The 19,844-nt window shown below is 34.8% G+C and overlaps 1 protein-coding gene across 1 annotated transcript; it reads left to right on the top strand.

Moving 5' to 3' along the window:
• Nucleotides 1–1,460: 1,460 nt before the first annotated feature.
• LOC112963461 (aromatase) lies at nt 1,461–19,551 on the top strand. Its single transcript, XM_026060529.1, has 9 exons — nt 1,461–1,821; nt 3,562–3,712; nt 7,130–7,284; nt 9,127–9,303; nt 10,043–10,157; nt 12,263–12,377; nt 13,021–13,183; nt 16,004–16,245; nt 19,227–19,551. Exons 1-9 carry the CDS (start codon nt 1,680–1,682, stop codon nt 19,476–19,478), a joined length of 1,512 nt encoding a protein of 503 aa, XP_025916314.1. The 5' UTR covers nt 1,461–1,679; the 3' UTR covers nt 19,479–19,551.
• The last annotated feature ends 293 nt before the right edge of the window (nt 19,552–19,844 follow it).

Below are 19,844 nucleotides of genomic sequence, written 5' to 3'. Positions count from 1 at the left end.
GAGGCATAAACACCTAGATGGAACCTGTAGGTTCTGTCAGACTGAAACACCTGAATCTCTTGAAGAGGAAAAAAAACCCAACCAAACAAAACCCAATTAACAGAGTGCCTAAGTGCAGCAAAGGTGGCAATGGACTACATAGATTAAGTTTATCCAGATCCAGAGAGAAAGAGCAATAAAAAAAGTGAAATTGCATGCCCTAAAAGTAGTTATCTCCTTCTATAATACCATAAACTCAAAGTGAGAGAAAGGAATTGAAACTAAGGAAACTATTTACGTATACAGGCAGGTACACTTTTTGTTGTGGTCCTGAATAGTACTCCGGGTAATTTAAAGCTAGCATTTTTACTTGAAATATTATTAGTGTGCAGCACAGCATTAGTTTCACTAAAAATAACATTACATGTTCAAAAATGCTTCTGACAACTAAACCATCCTTCAGAACATGCAAGATATGAGATTATCCAAGTATGTAACACAAGATGTCTACTGCTAGCTTTGGAATATCATGTGTATTTCTAAAGAGTCATCTGGCATATTGTGTCATGGTCATTTTGAATCACAAAAATACCGGAAGCATTTCATAGTAATGATCCAAAATACTGGAGCAATACTTGTACCTGAAAGGTTTTGAACCACTGCTTGCTCTCTTTCCCAGGTTTTGTCTATACTCTATACAATTTCTACTTAGATTGTAAACACCAATCTTCTTAGCGTGTAGAAAGCATATATCATATTCTTGGCATTGCTTAATATAATACTATTATTAACAGTTACTACAAAGTAAGGTGTACACTCTTCTGCAACATGAGACCAAAGCACAAGATAAACGAGAAAGCACTTGGGGAGAGTAGGCTGCAAGGAAAAGCTTCATGACAGACCTGTCCGTTTGCTTGGTTTTCCTTTTCTTTGCCAAGTAATGGTTGCTGCCTGAAGGAAAATATGGCGCTAGGCAATCCATGATCTCATTTGTTAAAATAAACACTGTATTTTTCCAAATATTTAGCAAAAGAACCATAAAAAAATGCAATGCATTACACTACACTCAAAACCTGATTATAAAAAAACAAACAAAAAAAAAAAACCAACACACACCACACACACCTAATACACTGCTTCAGTCAACAGCCTGACATACAGTGCATCTGTTTCTGGAAAAACACAATGTAGTTATTCTGGAAATCCAAAGACTTTAACAAGCACTACAGGCACATAGGAAGGAAAAAAGGGTAAGTAACAGAGATGAAAGCTTGCAAGTGAACTCATTCAATGCTTCCACATGTGCTGAAAGTTTAATTTCTTGTGTTTTGGTTAAAAATTTGCAAGGAGTAAACCTCAGTATTGGCCAGCCAAGGCAATATCAGAGATAAAAGGTCTATCAGCCAAAGTATCCAAAACTAAGCTTCAATACCAAGGTCAGGAAAGCTTTGTGATTTCCAAGCAAAAAGAGTGTCTGCTGCATGTCTGTTTTGACTTGTGATGTAGCTTGTCCTGGCAAACAGTCCAGGCAGCCAGTCTCATTATAAAATAAAGCTACTACAAGAGCTAATTTGCTCATTTACAGGACCTACAAAGGGATTGCGAGGTACCCACTAAAGCTGAATATATCTTTGAGTTTGGAAAACTCAGCCTCTTTTCACCTTTTTCTCTATAAAGCAAAGCAGAATCTTTTGGAAAAGATGGTACTGGAAACTTTGAATCCAATGTACTACATCACCAGCCTGGTACCAGATGTGATGCCAGTGGCCACAGTGCCCATACTCCTTCTCATGTGCTTTTTATTTCTAATATGGAATCATGAAGAAACATCATCAATACCAGGTAAACTAACTTTAGCTACGTATCCCCCAGAAGCTGTCAAAGCATTTCTCTTGTTTCTCAAATTTAAGTGAGAAGGGAATGTTGAATAATAATTGCATGTCAAGGAAATTTAGTAAGTCAGTTTAAATAACACAGCTTTTTAAAACATAACTCGTAAAAGAAAAATTTAACAGGCTCTACCTTCCATAGTAAAGTTAGCTTGGCTGTATAAAAATATGACATTTACTTTTTTGCTTTATTGTGTATATGCTAGAAAAATATGATATCATTTTAACCAAGTCTAGATGTTCATATTTTCATATGCATTTTGGACTTCTACCTTTTACATGTTGTAAGCTTAATCCTTTCCAAATTGTCTTTACTGGCAACAAACAATATTTTCTGGGCAATTATTTGGATTTTATTAGGTTATCAATTTTTCTCCCTGTGTTTGGTACTGAAGATGCTCCGTAACAGGAAAACATCAAATGGTTTCCCATTCAGAGGGCCCTCACTGTAATGTTTTGGGGGGGCTTATGGTAAGCATCACTGATTCAGCCTATTCTCCAACAGATGCAATGCAATGATCCAATGCATAAATTAAACAGTGTGCACATCTTGTGATGGTGTAAATCAGGGATAATTCTAGTCAGTAATTTTAACCCAATGTAGTGGCACCTGAATAAAATTAATGCGAGAGGAGATCGTTTCCAAGTATCCTTCAATATGCTATAATCCTTGTGAAGTTGGAGAAGAAGAAAAGGCATTTACAGAAGGTTGTGCATTCTGTCTGAATGCTTGATGGGATCAACAAAAGAAAACTAAGTTAATTTGCCTTAAATCTACAGGTATTTAAACAAGCCTGGGTTCTTCTGATTCTTATTAGTAAAGGCTGGAATCTTAAGCAGCTTGTTAATCTTTTAAACAATATAAAATACAGAAGTTTTGTAGGCACTTAATTTGTTTTGTTTTATGGACTTAGAGGTATGTTTTATAGACATTATAAGGGGCAAACCAAGCTTTCAGTGTAGAAAGAAAGACTCCTTCTAAAAAGAATTCTGTGACTATGCAAATTATCTCCTGCCCTATCCACTTTCTCTCTTCTGCTATAAGAGGGAAATCTGATGCTCAGACATAGCAGAAGGAGGTGAGAACTTTGTTGACTAAATGCATTTTACTCCATTCCTAGCTCCTACTTTAGTATGCTGTTTTCATAAGTTCACAGGACTAAAATGCATTTTCCTTTAAATATCTATTTTCTCACTCTGCCACTAATTACCATTAATTAAAAGAAATGTAATTAATTTACTTACAGCAAAAGGATGTTGACTTTTGTAGATGTTACGATGGCACTTCAACACAAATTCAGCCGAGATTGCTCAAAGGATTTGTTAAAGCCACAGAAGACTAAACTATACACATTTTTTCTAGATCATTTCTTCTTTCTGATATCTAGCCATTATCCCTTCAAAAGCAAGCAATCTGAAAGCAGCAGTTTGAGTTTGCACAAAGAAACATTGAACATAGTGTGTGGCATGCACATTGAATAGACTGTAGGCTTCCATGGATATTAAATGAGGTTTCAACAACATAGATGCAAATTTTTCCAAGACAGAACTTCAGAAGGCAATTTTTTGTAAAGTATCCAGTGCAGACCTTGACTGTAATGTAAAAAAGGTCCTTTGAAAAGGGTGATGCTTAGAGACGTATTCTTGTTACTGAGCATTGCTAAGATCATGCTTTTCTTATCCTATTTCTTAGGGCCTGGATACTGTATGGGAATCGGTCCCCTCATTTCACATGGCAGATTTCTCTGGATGGGAGTAGGTAATGCCTGCAACTACTACAATAAGACATATGGAGAATTTGTGAGAGTTTGGATCAGCGGTGAAGAAACATTTATAATTAGCAAGTAAATATTTCTCTCTCTAATAATATGAAGAACTTTTTCATATTTTTACAACCTTTTTTCCTATATTTTCTAAAGTAGAATTAATATTTTCAAAAATCATCTTATCATAATTCTTTTACTTTCTGCTATTCACAGATCTTTTTCTAATCTTTTAGCTTTTTTAAAGAGTTACTTTTGAAGTCCATGTGGATTTTCTCATTTTGTTAGTGGAATGGAAGATCAAGCATTATAGCCCCAATCCTAAAAAACGTTTAAAATCTCTTTCATTATTCCATGTAATATTAGGATTACACACTATAGAGGAACCTAGACTGATCGACTGCAATGCAGGATTAAGCCAATTTTTAGTTTCCTTTGTTCTTATTTAGGTTCTCCTTAAAATAAGAGCAATGCCTGAAGATTTTGGCTGCAGTTCAGCAAGGTAATTAAGCAAATGCAGTATTATAGGATCGTGAGTAATTCCACTGCAATTAATGGGGCTAATCACAGATTTTGATTACAAACAGCTTTAAACATAATGCTAAACTGCAGTCTATCGCTTTATTACCTCCGGTGGATGTTTGCTTTCTTTTTGCATTGGATCTTCTGGATGCTCATGAATTATGCCATGAACAAAAAAAGTAACGAAATGTTTTCCATGCATAATGGATAAGAATCACAATCTTTTTATTAGCATATCAATCCATATTCAGCTCTCTCATTATGCAAAAGCTTACGAAAGGCAACGTAGTATGGAAGTCTCTATCACAGGATTTGCCATGTGGATTTGGGCAAGTCTGTTCCATCTCTGTTTTTACCTCTGTAAAAGGAGGCAATCATGACAGGAAAACTATTTACTCTCCTACCCTACACAGGTTTTATAAAGATTAATTACCTAATGTCTGTATAATGTTTGGATCATATAAATGCTATAATAATATAATGTAACATAACAATATAATGTATAATGTTTTGATCATATAAACTCTTATTACTCTCTTACACTTCCTGCATTACCTGATTAGCAACTCATCAGAAATGCTGGTAAAAAAATAATGCCATAGATGCATCAGACCTTATAGTCAGTACATCACTTCAAACATTTTTTGCTTAAAAGCATTGACAGCACATGGAGAACTAGTATTTAACATTTTTAACATTTAACATTTTTAACAGTATCATAGAATCAAATTTTCAGAGTGGTCCATAAATTTAATGCAAAACTAAACATAGCCTAACTTCAGTAAAGGTATACTGTTTCTACTGACGTCACCTGATTTTTTAACATCAGTTGTAAACATTGAGATGTAACGCATACAGAGAAGGATTTGCAGTCTTTGTCACACACACTGTCTTTTGGAGGACTTCACTGAATAGTTTCATAGGGAATACATGCTTATACAAGGTCATATCTCAAAATCATTCCTTAATACTCTATTATATGTCTCCTCTGTAGATATGTAGAATGGAAGGAAGCAGAACGAGCCTTCCCCACCTTTCCATTCTCAGGACGGCTATCATAATTCAAGGCCCTGTTTTCATGATCATGAAATGTTTCATGAGATTATGTTCTTTGATGTCCAAAAGCCTTTAAGAAAATTAGAAAAGAAAGCAGATGTGGGGAAGTATACTAAAAAGAGAATATGCTCCGCTCCTTGGAAGGCTGGAGCTGCAGGCACACTCCTCTCTGTTTCTACTCTAATCCTTACTCTGTGTTGTTCATTTGTATCGTTTAGTATGTTGGCATTAACTGATCTCTGCTCATGCAAAACTACAGTGAAAATCTGGTACTGCTGAAGTCAACAGCAAAATTCCCACTTACTTTGCATAGCTAAAGAATAAATTAACCTAGAATAAGAAATCTGGGATTTGGTCCACAGAGTGCGCAACATGGTATAGAAAGCAGCTTACTGTACAATTTTAATCTATGTTCATCTGATTTTATTTCTTTTTGTTAGCTTTGATTTGRTCATGTTGTCATCAGATCAGCATTTCTAAGATGCTAGCTCCCTCTAAAGGAAATTATATTTTAAAGCAATAATGCTGGTCACAACCAGTAATGTTTGTCAACTGAAAAAAGAGAAGTACATATCCTGAATTTCCCTACATTTCTATTTTAGGAATACTTATGCCACATGTTTGGTATTATAAAGTTTCTTTTTCAATTTAATATTTTTATGTATGAATAATTCTATTTAATACTATTATGATGCTGCATAATAAATGATGCATGCATATTTGTGCTTTCTATATGCATCTGGAAGTTAACAAATAGCTAAAAAATGTATAGCTAAAATTTAATACACATGATAAAGTCTGTTGTCAACTGTCCAATTATTTTAAATCATCAAAAAACAATTCTGATATCTTGTATAACACAAATACTGAGCACATCAAGATGAGCAGAATTTGTCTGTGCTCCTTTAACACACGAGTGAAAATTAGGAAGCATATTCCCTAAAACCTGCCCAGTTACTGCCTACAAGCAAGAAAAATATTTTTTTCCTGTCTAAGGAAGGAAGTAACAGATGTCATATTTTTGGACAAGTTATTTGCAGCAAATTTCTATGTATGGATATACCTTTTCTCCCAAAATATTTGCCAAGGATAAGGGAAATTGGTAGTACATAATGTTTAACACTTCTGGAAATGCATGAAGTCAGTTGGGAAATCAACTGCAATGTTAACATAAAAGGATTAGAGACCTATATAAATGTTAAACACATCATCTTCAGTTACACTACCTTATCCTTTACATGATATATGTGTCAAGTTTTAGTTCATAATACAATCTGTAATTTTCTATGGCAGTGGTTTTCAGCCTGTGGTCTGAGCACCTGAGGAGCACTTCTCTAGGGTTTTTAAAAAGCACACCAACTGTCAGTAGATTTGAATTTCATATGTCGGCCAGAAATTTTTAAGGAACCATAAACCAAACATCTAGAAAAAACCCAAAACCTAATGCCACTGACCTAAGGTTAGAAAAAGAATTCCATTGTACAGTAATATATATAAATATCATTAAAATATTTTACCTCATCTTCTGAAACATCTGATATTGGCCATTACCTTACAGTATATCTCGTTTCTATGAGTGCATATGTGTATACAGTGTTGAGATTAAAACCTTATGGTAGCCATTTGCATTTTCATTAAAAAAATAGGTTCAAACCTTTATGGAATAAATTATTGCTCTAATATACTTTCGGAAGTCATCTTATTGTCAAGTTTTTTAACCATGTAAAAGGAACAACATCAAATGTCAAGTATTGTACCTCCTGCTAAACTGGGACTGTTGTCTCAAAACAGCAGGTCAGCATTTCAGAGCAAGTACAGCATGTCAGAATAAATATTCCATATATATTAATGAAATATTTTGGTTTGGGGTTGGGGGGGGGGTTGTTTTGTTTTGTTTTTTTAACCCCTTTTCTTTTCCAGATCCTCAAGTGTGTTCCATGTAATGAAACATTGGCACTATGTTTCTCGATTTGGGAGTAAGCTTGGATTACAATGCATTGGCATGTATGAAAATGGGATAATATTTAATAACAACCCAGCACACTGGAAAGAAATTCGACCCTTTTTCACCAAAGGTAAATCAGCGTGCATTAATATACTGCATCACTTTAGCATACAGTCTACTTTTTAGGAAACGCTGCTTATTCTTTTCAAAATTAAATTATAAAAAGCGTTTCTCCCTTTAAACATCCCACAGAAATATTTTATTGCATGTGTTCTTTCACACTCACCCTGCTTGGTATGTTATTTGAAACGGTCTTGAAATAATTTTGCAGATTTTTAATCCCTTCTGATTAAAACAAAATTAAATGATGCCCACAGTTTCAAGTGTTTTTACATTTAAAGTCTAACATTCGTATTAACTCAACTGACACTTATATAAATATCTTTGACACTTCACATCCCAGCTTCAAATGAGTTCAGAGAATTTTCTCTCTTGCTCTAATTGAAAAAACATGCTTATAGTTTCAAAATGAATTTAGATGTGCACAGCAGCACTATTTATTAATCCATTTAATACACTAGGAATCAATGTAGTAACAAGCCTAAATAAGAAATATAAAGATTTATTTAATTAATATAACTAGTTTGAACACAAATAGGAAATTACACAACAATCCTAAAACATGTAGTGTTACTATTTAAATCTGTAATTTCTGGACTCACCTTGTTTCCACAAACTGGAAATTTTCACAGTGTTTGCAGATCTTTAGAATTAACTACTTCCAATGATCTAATATTTTTCCTAAAAAACTACCACACTTCATTGCTTTGTTGTTGAACTTCACAGTTCAGAAAAGATTCTCATCAGCTGAGACTGCAGTAGTTTATGATAGCGAATCTGAAACCTGAATAAGGAAAGTAAAATGTCATAAGATCTTGAAGAAATTAATAATCTGTTGTTTTAAGTTTTCTATATTATTTTGTTGATGTCTGGGCTTCTGTCTGACACTTAGGCCTTTCCTACTTGATTTTGCTTTTGAAAAACATCAGAAATTGTGTGCTGGTTGAAGACAGCAGGGAAAAAAAATTATTTTTCTACCCATTCCTAGAATGACCAGTTCTCTCATATTTACAACATCAATCACCTCCATTACAAACACACAATACTTCTCTCCATATATTTGCTAAAATAATATCCATGCGGCAACAATTCTTACATGGAAAAGTAATTTAAATGGAGTATTTAGGGCAAGATTTCCAAAATTACTCAAAAAATATCTAAATCTGTTCCAGCTGGAGTCTTTCATACCATCCCACTGAATTAAACAGCAACAGAACTGACCACTGCTTTTGTTTGTTTTAAAATTCTTAAAATGTAATAAAACCATCATGACACTATCCCCATTGTCCATAGGTGGCCATAGYTGGCCAAAGCACAGCATACTGCCAGACCAGGCTTCATTATGTCCACTGTCACTTGAGGTTCTGAATAGCTTACTGCAAAGCTGCCATGCTATTTAAGGGCACCTGAAAGTTATATTCTCTGAAACTCCAGTGGTCCTCCCAGCAAATCTCCAGCCTAACATCCCTGCTCAGTGTCACTGCAAGCAAACGAGACACGCTGTCCACAGTGCCTATACTGCAGAGAGGGGTATGGTGGCTTCCCTTAGGTAGCACAAATGCCAAATAACTTTTTCTAACATGGTGTGAACCTTGCAAAAAACATGCATCTGAGATACAAACTGGCTGGACGCAAACAAAGTTTTGACTTTGAGTTCCTTGCCATTTTAACTCAAAATATTTACATTTTTCATCCAAAGGATGTTAAATCAGTAAGTTTCAAAACCATAATATTCCAGTCACTCAGATTATAATGCTTTACATTTTATCAGCAACTTTATTGTCAATAGATAAGTTATTAAAAAGGTATGAAAATTCATCAGTCTTTTGATCATTTTTCATATGTGTTTCAGCTCTATCAGGTCCTGGTCTTGTGCATATGATAGCAATTTGTGTTGAATCAACAACTGATCACCTGGACAAGCTGGAGGAGGTGACCACTGAAATGGGAAACATCAACGCATTGAATCTTATGAGACGGATCATGCTTGACACATCTAACAAGCTCTTTCTAGGGATCCCTTTGGATGGTACTGGCAGCTTTATTCATATACCTTGGCATGGATCTAAAGTGCATATCCAAGAAAAACTTCTCATTGAAATCACTCAAAAATTTTGTTTCAGAAAACAGAGCATGAGCAGACTCTTAGATTATCAAACCATTAATTGAAATTGATTTAATGATAGATGATTCTGGTTATAAAAGAGAATTTTATGTGATTGAAAATATGTATTCAGCTTGTCACACTCATCTTAAGTAAATAGCAGCATCTACAGAGATTTTTATGCACTGAGCTGGTACAATCCCAGCATTATATGCATGTAAGAATCAGAAATCTTTCCATCTAGCTAAATGGCTGCCTTGAAGAATTCACCTTACAGTTTCTCAGTCTTCTATTCTTTCTTCACTCCCAAAAACATTTGAGAGAATTAATCTTATCAAGGTGTGTAGACTTCCCCATTTCAAGATGCTGCAATAGAATTCTACTTCTGCACTCCCATGGGAGGGGATCTGGCTCTGGTTGTCACACCACTGTCTCCTCTTAGCTGCCTAACATGGGTTTTTACAAAGAACTGTACCTTTTCTACAGTGTGCYACCAATGTTTCCTAATGTTATCTACCACATATTAAAACAAAATGTTTATCAAATTCTCATGAACTTAGTGGAAGTAGGAGCAGGGACTCATTATTCATTTTTCTGAAGCATTTGTGTTATTTGGCTATTAAAGTTTCATTTTGTACTGCTGTTTGTTAACTTCTATTTTCAGAAAGTGCCATCGTGCTTAAGATTCAGAACTACTTTGATGCTTGGCAAGCACTTTTATTAAAGCCTGATATCTTTTTTAAGATTTCTTGGCTGTGCAAGAAATATGAAGAGGCAGTGTAAGTATCAGCAGTTTTACAGCTTGTTTGAGTAAGATTCTTTCTTTCTAGGAAAATCTTCCTTAATATTTTGCTCTCCTTCTTTAGAAAATAAATAAATTGTGAAACTTGCAAAGGTGACTGGCTAAAGTCCACTTTATCTGCGTATCCAAGACAGCAACAGAACAAGATTTGCTGCTGGTGCTACAAGTGGCTGATCTGAGGGGATCATTTAAAGCCTTTACCTATTCAGTCTTAATTTACCCACCAAAATATTAGCTAATACCACTTCAAATATGAAGCCAAATTGAAATAACTGGTTCAATTCAAACAGACAAGAAAAAGTAACTCTATGGAGTAAAATTACATTTGCTACTTAGTCAAGGAGAGTCAAATGTAGGCTACAGATCATCGGTTCCTGGAAACAGGAAATCATGTCTAAATTCATGACATTGTCACTGAAGAGGGTTAACACCTTGGTATAATCCTGCTTATTGGTGTTTGCAATGTGAATTTTTGAGTTAAAACTTGGTGTTTAGCAAGATAATTCATTTCAGGATAAATTATTTTTTCTTATATAAGGAACAAATACTTTTTGTCATCTTCCTGTTTGCGAAAACACAAAACACATCTTCTATTCCAACGATCTCATTTACTTTCTTCTGCTAAAAGACAACTGGCTACAAAAAGAAATGGCAATCACTTTATTCATTTTGGATTCAAAGTCCATCTAGTTTGAGAAAATACTTGTTATAAAGCGCATGTAATAAATTGTTTGGACACGACTATATAACATAAGGGATTTAAGAGAAGGAAGGAAGTTCATTGAAAGTAAATGATAACTCCCTTATAAACAGAATTTACCTTCTCCCTCTAACATTTCCTAGACAGTTATGTTATGGAAATAATCACTGCTTTATCCTGTGCTTTTAATATTAGCTAACTGTAATTGCCCAGTTATAACTAGAAAGTCCATATGAGCAAATATTCATGTTTCAAAAACAATCATATTAAAATGGACATATTAATAAATTCCTACTGCAAAAATGATAAAAATTGTTGGACTTTAAAGTGACGGAGAATCACAGCATACCATGACTTCTGATATTCTGCTGATAAACTTGGAAAGAAGGACCGTTCTCTGTTTCCAATGGATAAGAAATTTGTTATTTCAAATGAGAACCTTACCAGGTTTGAAGTTTTAAATGCATTTACTCTCATAAAGCCAATCAAATTTTCCAACTCAGCAACAAAAACACAAAAAATGGAAAACCTGAGGACTTCATTTAAGAATTTTTGTGTTTTTTCAAAATACTTTTTAAAAAAAATTACCTTCAAATCTATAGCTAATTGAAAATCCAGAATAAAATAGTAAAAATTGTTACTTTGTTTTTCTACTACTGAAATACAAACTGTTGATGAAGTATTGCTAACTATATAAATATGAAAAAATAGACCAACTCTACCATCAATATAATATAGTTTTCTCTGCATTTTTCTAACAATTATGCTTCACATTCTCTAGGTTCATTTTATTCACTAAGTGATAATAAAATGCAGTATAAAATAAAAGGAAATAAACAAAAACTTTGGAACTGTTAGTAACTCTTTAAAAAACTTCCAGTCATTAATAGGATGTACAGACATTTTTCATCCCTTTCAATCTATTCTATATAAAAAAAATAAGATTTCAGTCAAAACTAACAAACAATTAATTTGTAACAAATAAAGGAAAATACGGCTTCTCTCAGTATTAAGTCAGCCCATAAAATTCCTTGTAAAACATTTTTTCAAAGCTAACATAGGTCTTAGTTTTTTACTGCCAGGGTATCTGTACTGTTCTACTTATTCTTTGCTGGAGTATCTGCAATTATATGACCTGCAATTACGTAGTTTTTTGTAACGCAGCAATTCAGTGCTCTTATTACTTCACTACAAGAGCAGCAATCACTTTGTTGAATACCAGAGGCAATCTGCCCTGTTTTACTGCCGTGTAGCCATTCTTAGAATACAATTTCTCCCATTCCTAGAGTTTTTATTGGTATAACCTCTAAGTTTCTGATCATATCCTAGCATATACCAAAAGTCTGCAGATATTTACCAATACGGATTTTATCTGTTTTCAGGAAGGATTTGAAAGGAGCAATGGAAATCTTAATAGAACAGAAACGACAAAAGCTCTCCACTGTTGAAAAGTTAGACGATCACATGGACTTTGCATCCCAGTTGATTTTTGCACAGGTATTGCCAATATATTCAAAACACTGATAACTTTGAATTTTCTAACATTCACCTGTCAATAACAATATGCTAAATTTAAGTTGCAAATCCTGTATCTATCTGAAAGTCGTGTCATCTCAAAGAGATACAAATTAATTAGTCCTGGAGATACCCTAAGAGAGATTCAAACATTGAACAGTTGCATCTTCAGAAAGAAGTGCTCGTCTGATTTTTTTTTTTTTAATGGCTTAAACAGTATTTAGGGAGCCTGTTCGTAAATGTCCTCCAGTCTCTCCCTAACCTCTGTATTTTATCTCGGTATATCACCTTTTGTTCACAAAGGCACCAAATTATATGTAGACCCTAACTCTGCATAATCCCTGACAGCTCAAAAACTTTGTGAGGAAAAGTAACAAATCAACAAGGATCTCAGCTAAAAACAAACCCTTGCTTTTCTGTAAGACTGTACAGACCCATCAAAACATGAGTTTTCATTTTTTTCTCCAAAAGACAAAAAGTAAACGCTCTTTAGCATATGAGATTGAAGGGCAGGATTTCAACTCTTCTTTCAAGCATATATTCTAGATCCTTCCTTTCCTACTGCTATAAGACCTTCTGTTGGCATCAGAGGCAGTAATCAACATTTCCCCTTTTGATTTTTCAGAACCGAGGAGATCTGACTGCCGAGAATGTGAACCAGTGTGTGCTTGAGATGATGATTGCTGCTCCTGACACTCTGTCTGTGACTCTCTTCTTTATGTTAATACTGATTGCAGAGCACCCCGCAGTGGAAGAGGAGATGATAAGAGAAATTGAAACTGTTATGGGTAAGCAGAAGCTGCAAAGTCGGTGATGCTGGAATACAATTTTGCTTCAGCAGTGATCTGATTTCCATTAACCAAGGCTGAAAATTCTAAGATTTTCTTCTAACATGACTATTTGCTGCAAAGTGTAAAAACTATTATTATATGTAAAAGGCATTTTATTCAAGAGTAAATGAAAGAAGATGAGCTATTTTTAAGATAATTTCAAATAGGAATCATCAGAATTGACAATCTGTTAGAAAGCGTGCGCTGAATTCACCCCTCTGGAACAGCAGTGCAAATCAGCAGTCACCTCACAAGTTCCAGTGAAATTATTCTCAATTTACCTTGCAGCAGCAAAAGGAGAAACTTATTTCAGATACTTCTAACCACCGATATTTTCCTATGAATATACAGAACATGTTCAACTAAGTTTCACTATGACTGCAGAATGGCAAGATTAAGCAAAATTTAAAATGTCATATCATATTCTGCTCTCATCCCATTTTAATCTCAAACTGGTCTCCTCTTTAAGTACTAATGACTAACCTTTCAAAACACAGTCAAAATATTCCAAACTTCTCTTCTTCCCTTTCTCTAGCCTTCAGTCAAAGCCTGAACATCCTACTGAATTATACAGATAAATAATTTCATTCATCCTTATTCAGCATTTACTTGTGGTCAGTTAGACACTGAAAAGCGCGTAACAAATCATTTGCTCTTTTACCAAGGAACTCTTAATTTAAGTTTTAAATACAATCAAAGAGCTGCATTCATTTTGAAAATATTTTCAATGATCTCTTAAAATTTTAGTAAATTCTTTTGTCAACATTCTCCCTGTTGAGCTAAAAAACAGCATTTCTTCTTTTCTTGTGTATGGCCCTTTTTCTCACTGGCCTGAAACCTTGTAACCTTGAATCCAGCAAACTGTGAAGTTAGGTATCAGCTTGCTGACTTTAGCAAAAACGTTGAGTCCTGTAAGTCATAAGAACAGCAAAAAGTTACACTAATATATAGCTGAAACGGTTCTTTTCACAACTATACTCGACTTCATAACAGCGCTCAGATGCAACATGACGCCAAAAATCGGACTCAGATCCATCACTATAAAATGCCTCAGTGAAATCTGTCTGTGCCAGAGTACTTCAGTCTCAAAGTTTGCTAAAATAAACCACCTCTTACAATTTCTTACACATCAGTGTTTTCTTCAGAAAGTATCGCGTAGCTTGAAGACATAGCACTAATTTAATAAGTTATAAGTCTTTGACATAGTTAACTTCCTAGAGTAACATCTAGCCTTTGCTGCACTGTTGCTTTTGTGCAAAAAGGTCTCTGATTTTATAAACATTCTCATTTGAGAGATCATACAATAGACTCCAGATAATATTAAGTCTTTTTTTTTAACCAAGAAATACTTCTGAGTAACTGACCAAAAAGCAAGAATTACAATTATTTTTTCTAAAGTTCAGATTTCAAATCATTCCAGAAAATGTCAAAACATCAATACATTCTACCATTTCTTCACATTTCAAAACTATTACTTTACATTTCAATGAAAAGGTAACAAAGCAATGGAAAAAGTACTAAGATGTCACTAATTCAACAACTGGCTAAAATGTAATAAAATAGCAGAGATTTGCAGTTTCCTGAACTTAAAAGAGTAGAGGTTGGTGGAGAACAGTAATTCCATTCGTGGAACTTTAAAGAACCCTCTAGAGATTTCAAAATTTTCAATTTTCAGTCTGGGAATCAGAATCTCTAGAAATGTAATGTAGTACCTCTAGAAATGCAGAGCTGGACAATGAAGGCATTCAGGAATTTTCTGAAGAAAACTCAAGCTGGCAGGCAGGTTTTTTGGCTGACTTTTCTGCAGGCATCAGTAGAAAAGAGGCTAGAAGTTTCTTGAAAGCACTACAGATATTACAGGGAGACAAGCTATATGGAAGTAAAACATCAATGATATGCACTAAGAGTAGATTTGATTTTATTTGATCTAAGAGTGAAGGAATGTTGTTTCCATTTCCACTGAGATCAATAAATAACATTTTATTGTTATAAGAGTTGACTACTTTCTTATTCACCTTCTCTACTTCTTTCTGGCAGCCTTGAAATGAGAAGGCAGTAGAACATTGTTGTCTTTCCTTCAGCAAATGACCAACTGGGGTAGCAAGGATATCTTTTTACCTCAGAAACCTACCACTGCAGTGACCTACCTGTAGCTCTTGAGCTGCGTGTAGCTTGTAACTAACTGAGGCGACACTCCCGCACCGGTAGTATGGCACGTTGCTGGTCAGCTGCACTAGCACCGCTGCTGAAGGAATCACGCCAGGAGAAACTTACTCAGGCTAACTGAAATTGCCACATCACACCAGGACCTAGCTGTACATCCAGCAAAGCCCAATCACACAGTGAAAATGTAAGGTCCCTACAAAGTCATCTTCTCCCACTTGTAGACTATTCTCAGATTCCATCTGCTGTCAGTTCTCAGAAGATTTTGGGTTCTGTTTTGTTGCTCTCAGTCATACGAAGGAATTGGTATGCAGCTCACAGAGCCAGGGAAAGGCTTCTGGAGTTTTGTTATTGACAAGAAAGCAAGACAGAGACTCATAATGTATAAAAAGGAAGAGCTCTGGAGCAGATCATAAGTTATTAAGTTAGGGCTTGTGCTGATAAACAATATACCAGGTTTCCCTGGTATGTGAGCCCATAGCAAGCTACTTGGAAGCCATTAGATCCTACCTACCATGCAAAGAACTGAGAATCTTCCAAAAATGATTTGCTGTTTGCATGATGAAGCTGTGAAAATCATAAACAACTTCTTCGTTATCTGTTTTATTCCTCAAGGTGACAGAGACATACAGAGTGATGACATGCCAAACTTAAAAATTGTGGAGAACTTCATTTATGAAAGCATGAGATACCAGCCAGTTGTGGACTTGATCATGCGAAAAGCTTTACAAGATGATGTAATTGATGGTTATCCTGTGAAAAAGGGAACAAACATTATTCTCAATATTGGACGTATGCATAAGCTTGAATTCTTCCCAAAGCCAAATGAGTTTTCTCTTGAAAATTTTGAGAAGAACGTAAGTTTTGCATCTTTTTTCGTATAGGAGATGGGATATTATTTCTTCTGAAAAATGTATCTTCCTCTTATTTTGATCATAAATCTGTTTTCCCTTTGTCTAAGTGCCTAACTAGCTAAACATCCTGCTCTTTTATTATTAGAGCTGGCAGGAAATTTTCCTACCAAAGTGTTTTTTAATTGGAAAAGAATGATGGTATCGAAAACTAAGAGTTTCCCAGACACCTTAATTTTTATTACAAATTTCTGTTGAAATGCGTCCAAAACACACACAGTTTCCATTATATCCCCTCATACTGGAAAATACGAAGAGGCTTTAAAGCCATGCAAGCAGTACACAGAGCTGAGTCAGTAGGAGGAAGGTCTGGGGAGGTGAAGTGGTATAGTAACTCCCGAGAGATGGAAAATCTAGCTGGCCCATTCTATTCAAATAGAAATTTCTTTATTTTTCCTAACTGAAAATAAACATCCTTTATGGACTGAAATGGAAGTCCTGTGTTCTTATCAGCTCAATACTGGAAATGTTGAGTAATTCAGTCCCAGTTCAGTACAAAATTTTAATACGGGTTTTACTCTAGATCCCAACAGCACTAGAACTTTCTTTAGCCTATAGTTCTGAGTCCTGTATCAATAGCACTTTTTTTTTGTAATCCCTATTACTGTAACTCATCCTTCAGATTATTTTCTTTCATTCAGAACTTTGCTGTTATGTTTATTGATTAACAATTGTTTTCCAAAAATGTATTTGTTCAGTAATAACCATCTGGAGTGATTAAAAATGTATTGAAAGATTGTAGACTGACTGCACTCCAAGTTTCATTTCTCATTTTTGACTAAGTTAGCCAGTGCAAATGGAACGAAAGGTACTGCAATTCAAGTGACAGAAAGTACAAATTATGAAATATTAAGGTCTGATTAGTACTTCTCTGAGGCAATTAGCAAGATCTTAGGACCAGGAGTCATGCAAGAGTGGAGGGAGTAATCAGTTTAGCCCTACGAAGGGAAACTCAGCTGCAGAAGGTTAGCCTTACTATCCTAGATCCACAGATTTTCCTCATATGCAAGATTTACCTTGTATTTTCTAATGGCCTATCAAACACTAAGGTCAAATGGGGTTGAAATTAAAACATTAATGCTTCCCACCACTTTCACAGTTGTCATTTTGTCTAACCAAAAGAATTTGGAAATCATTTTGTTACCTGGCAACACTTTTTTTTTTTAATGATGTTAGAAGCTGCACACATAGGTGTCCATAAATAGTGATTTGTTTTAAAGAAATAAAAAGATGGCCCACTTTGATGCACCAAAAATGGGCTTACTGAAGAAATACTTAAGAGAATATGGAAACAAAAGATGTGAATGTTCAAGCCAGAAGCATGCCTCTAAGTCCTACAGTTTTCCTGCCAAAAACACACAGGTATCATGTATGCCACACACACAGTCAGAACTAAAAAAAGTTAACATTTCTAAACTGCTAGTTGATTACCCACAGCAAATTACACAGAGTACTAAGAACAACAAATCAGGAAAAAAGACATTGTATAAAATTCAAGAAGAGGATAAGTGATTAAGTTTATTAAACTAACTATTCACTGTGAATAATTTCCTCAGTTTTGCCCATTATTTTCATTCTAGCTATTTCTATCAAAATGGATTTCTTGCTTATTTTATAAGCACACTTTGCTGCTAAAAATATTTTCCCCTTGACCAAATATTTAACCACGCATTTTCTATCTGACTTGATGCATTCTATTTGCCACATAATTATTCTAGCAGGCACAATTTCCACTCAGTTCTCTAAGTGAATAGCAACCCACACCATTATTTATGATAAGATTGCATTGTTAGATTCTAAACATTATTCCATTTTCCCAGGCTGTGCCTTTGCCTTTGTGCTGTACTGCCAGCTGCTATACTGCTCTGTATTATGAACATTTGTATTTACCTATCATCCATCAAAAAGCACATCTCAGTTTGTTATTTGAAGTAATTTAAACAGAAGGCATTTTTCTCAGACTGCAAAGGAGGGAAGGGAAAAAAAAAAAAAGGATAACTCTCCTAAATAATTCAATACAAAGCAACTTTTCCTACTAAATTCTTGGGTTAAATAGAAAACCAGATGAACACAGCTAGTAAATTACTTTTTTTTTTTAAGTACACAAATGAAGAACAATAACTTAGTTATAGCCAGACTTACTTTTTCTTTTTCATAACAAGTAGCTTTCCTTTAAGCAGTCCTATTCACATTGTTGGGACTGCTTTGAAGAACTGATCTATTCAACATCAATAAAGGCAGCAGAAACTGGCTGTGCATTCTTCAGTAGTTTTGAGAATCCCGCCTTTGACATTTTAATTGATAGGACAGGAATTAAAAACATTATCTCTGCATTAGATGCTAATTAAAATTTTCTTTGTTATATTGTATGACAAATTAATTCACAGGCACACTAGCTTTTTAGTGACAACTGTAGTATGTATATAACCTTATAATTATCATTGGACAAGGCAGCAGCCTTTGTCTCAGACATTTATGGATTTTGTAATGAACTTTTTATGAACTACTTACGTTTTTAATGAACTTTAATGTATGCTAAAGCTTATCTCCATTTCACAGCTTATGGTAAGATCCCTTGTAGTTCACTAGATGAACAGACTGAAATACACACACAGAATTCAGCTGCTTAACTTTACATCTTCTGCTATCTTAGCATTTAAAATGGCATATCTCCTGTAGGTATTTCTGTATTTTGGCCTGCCTTGATTAAGAGGGGGTGTTCAGCATAAAGGGTAAGAAAAAACAAAGCAACAGTCCATGTGGTCAAGAAATAACTCAGGAATAAGGAACAAAGTAATTGCTCCAAAGAGGTTCTTCCCACAAGTTTTCTCAGAAAATATTTACTATAAATTTCCATCATAATTTTGGCTATTTTTCCTGAAGAAAAATTTGTCTTACAATTTTGTTCCTTATGTTATTCTATGCAGGTTCCTTCACGTTATTTCCAACCATTTGGATTTGGCCCTCGGGGCTGTGTAGGAAAGTTTATTGCCATGGTAATGATGAAAGCGATTTTGGTAACTCTTCTGAGACGGTGCAGAGTACAGACAATGAAAGGAAGAGGCCTTAACAACATCCAGAAAAGCAATGACTTATCCATGCACCCAAAAGAAAGACAGCCTTTCCTGGAGATGGTTTTCACACCAAGAAGAAGCACAAACAAGAATCAGGATGTCTAAAATAGATCATCAGCAGGGTGAAAGTTATATGGCTTTCTCAGCCACAGCCAGATTAAGAAATGCTCATCTTTCCTAGGTAAACATATGTTAACATATGTTAACATAAACATAAAACATTTTGTTTACCCTAAATCACTGCTGCTCTAGGTGACCACCTGTTCCTTCTGCACAGCAGAACCATGTTCTGGCCACAGTTTGAATACATTAAAGTATAACCAGATTCACAAAATAGCCCTGTTGTCTGGGGATGTCATACTGGATGCAGAATCCATGATTACTTTTTAAAAGAATCAAGCTCAGGCCAAGTTTTGCCTTGCTTTTCAAACAGCACAAGGCCAGAAGTTTAGGGGTTATGGAAGCCACACA

This window comes from Apteryx rowi, unplaced genomic scaffold (genome assembly GCF_003343035.1).
Source record: "Apteryx rowi isolate R43461 unplaced genomic scaffold, aptRow1 scaffold_17, whole genome shotgun sequence".
Lineage (NCBI taxonomy): Eukaryota > Metazoa > Chordata > Aves > Apterygiformes > Apterygidae > Apteryx > Apteryx rowi.
This window is presented reverse-complemented; position numbering and strand designations above follow the sequence as displayed.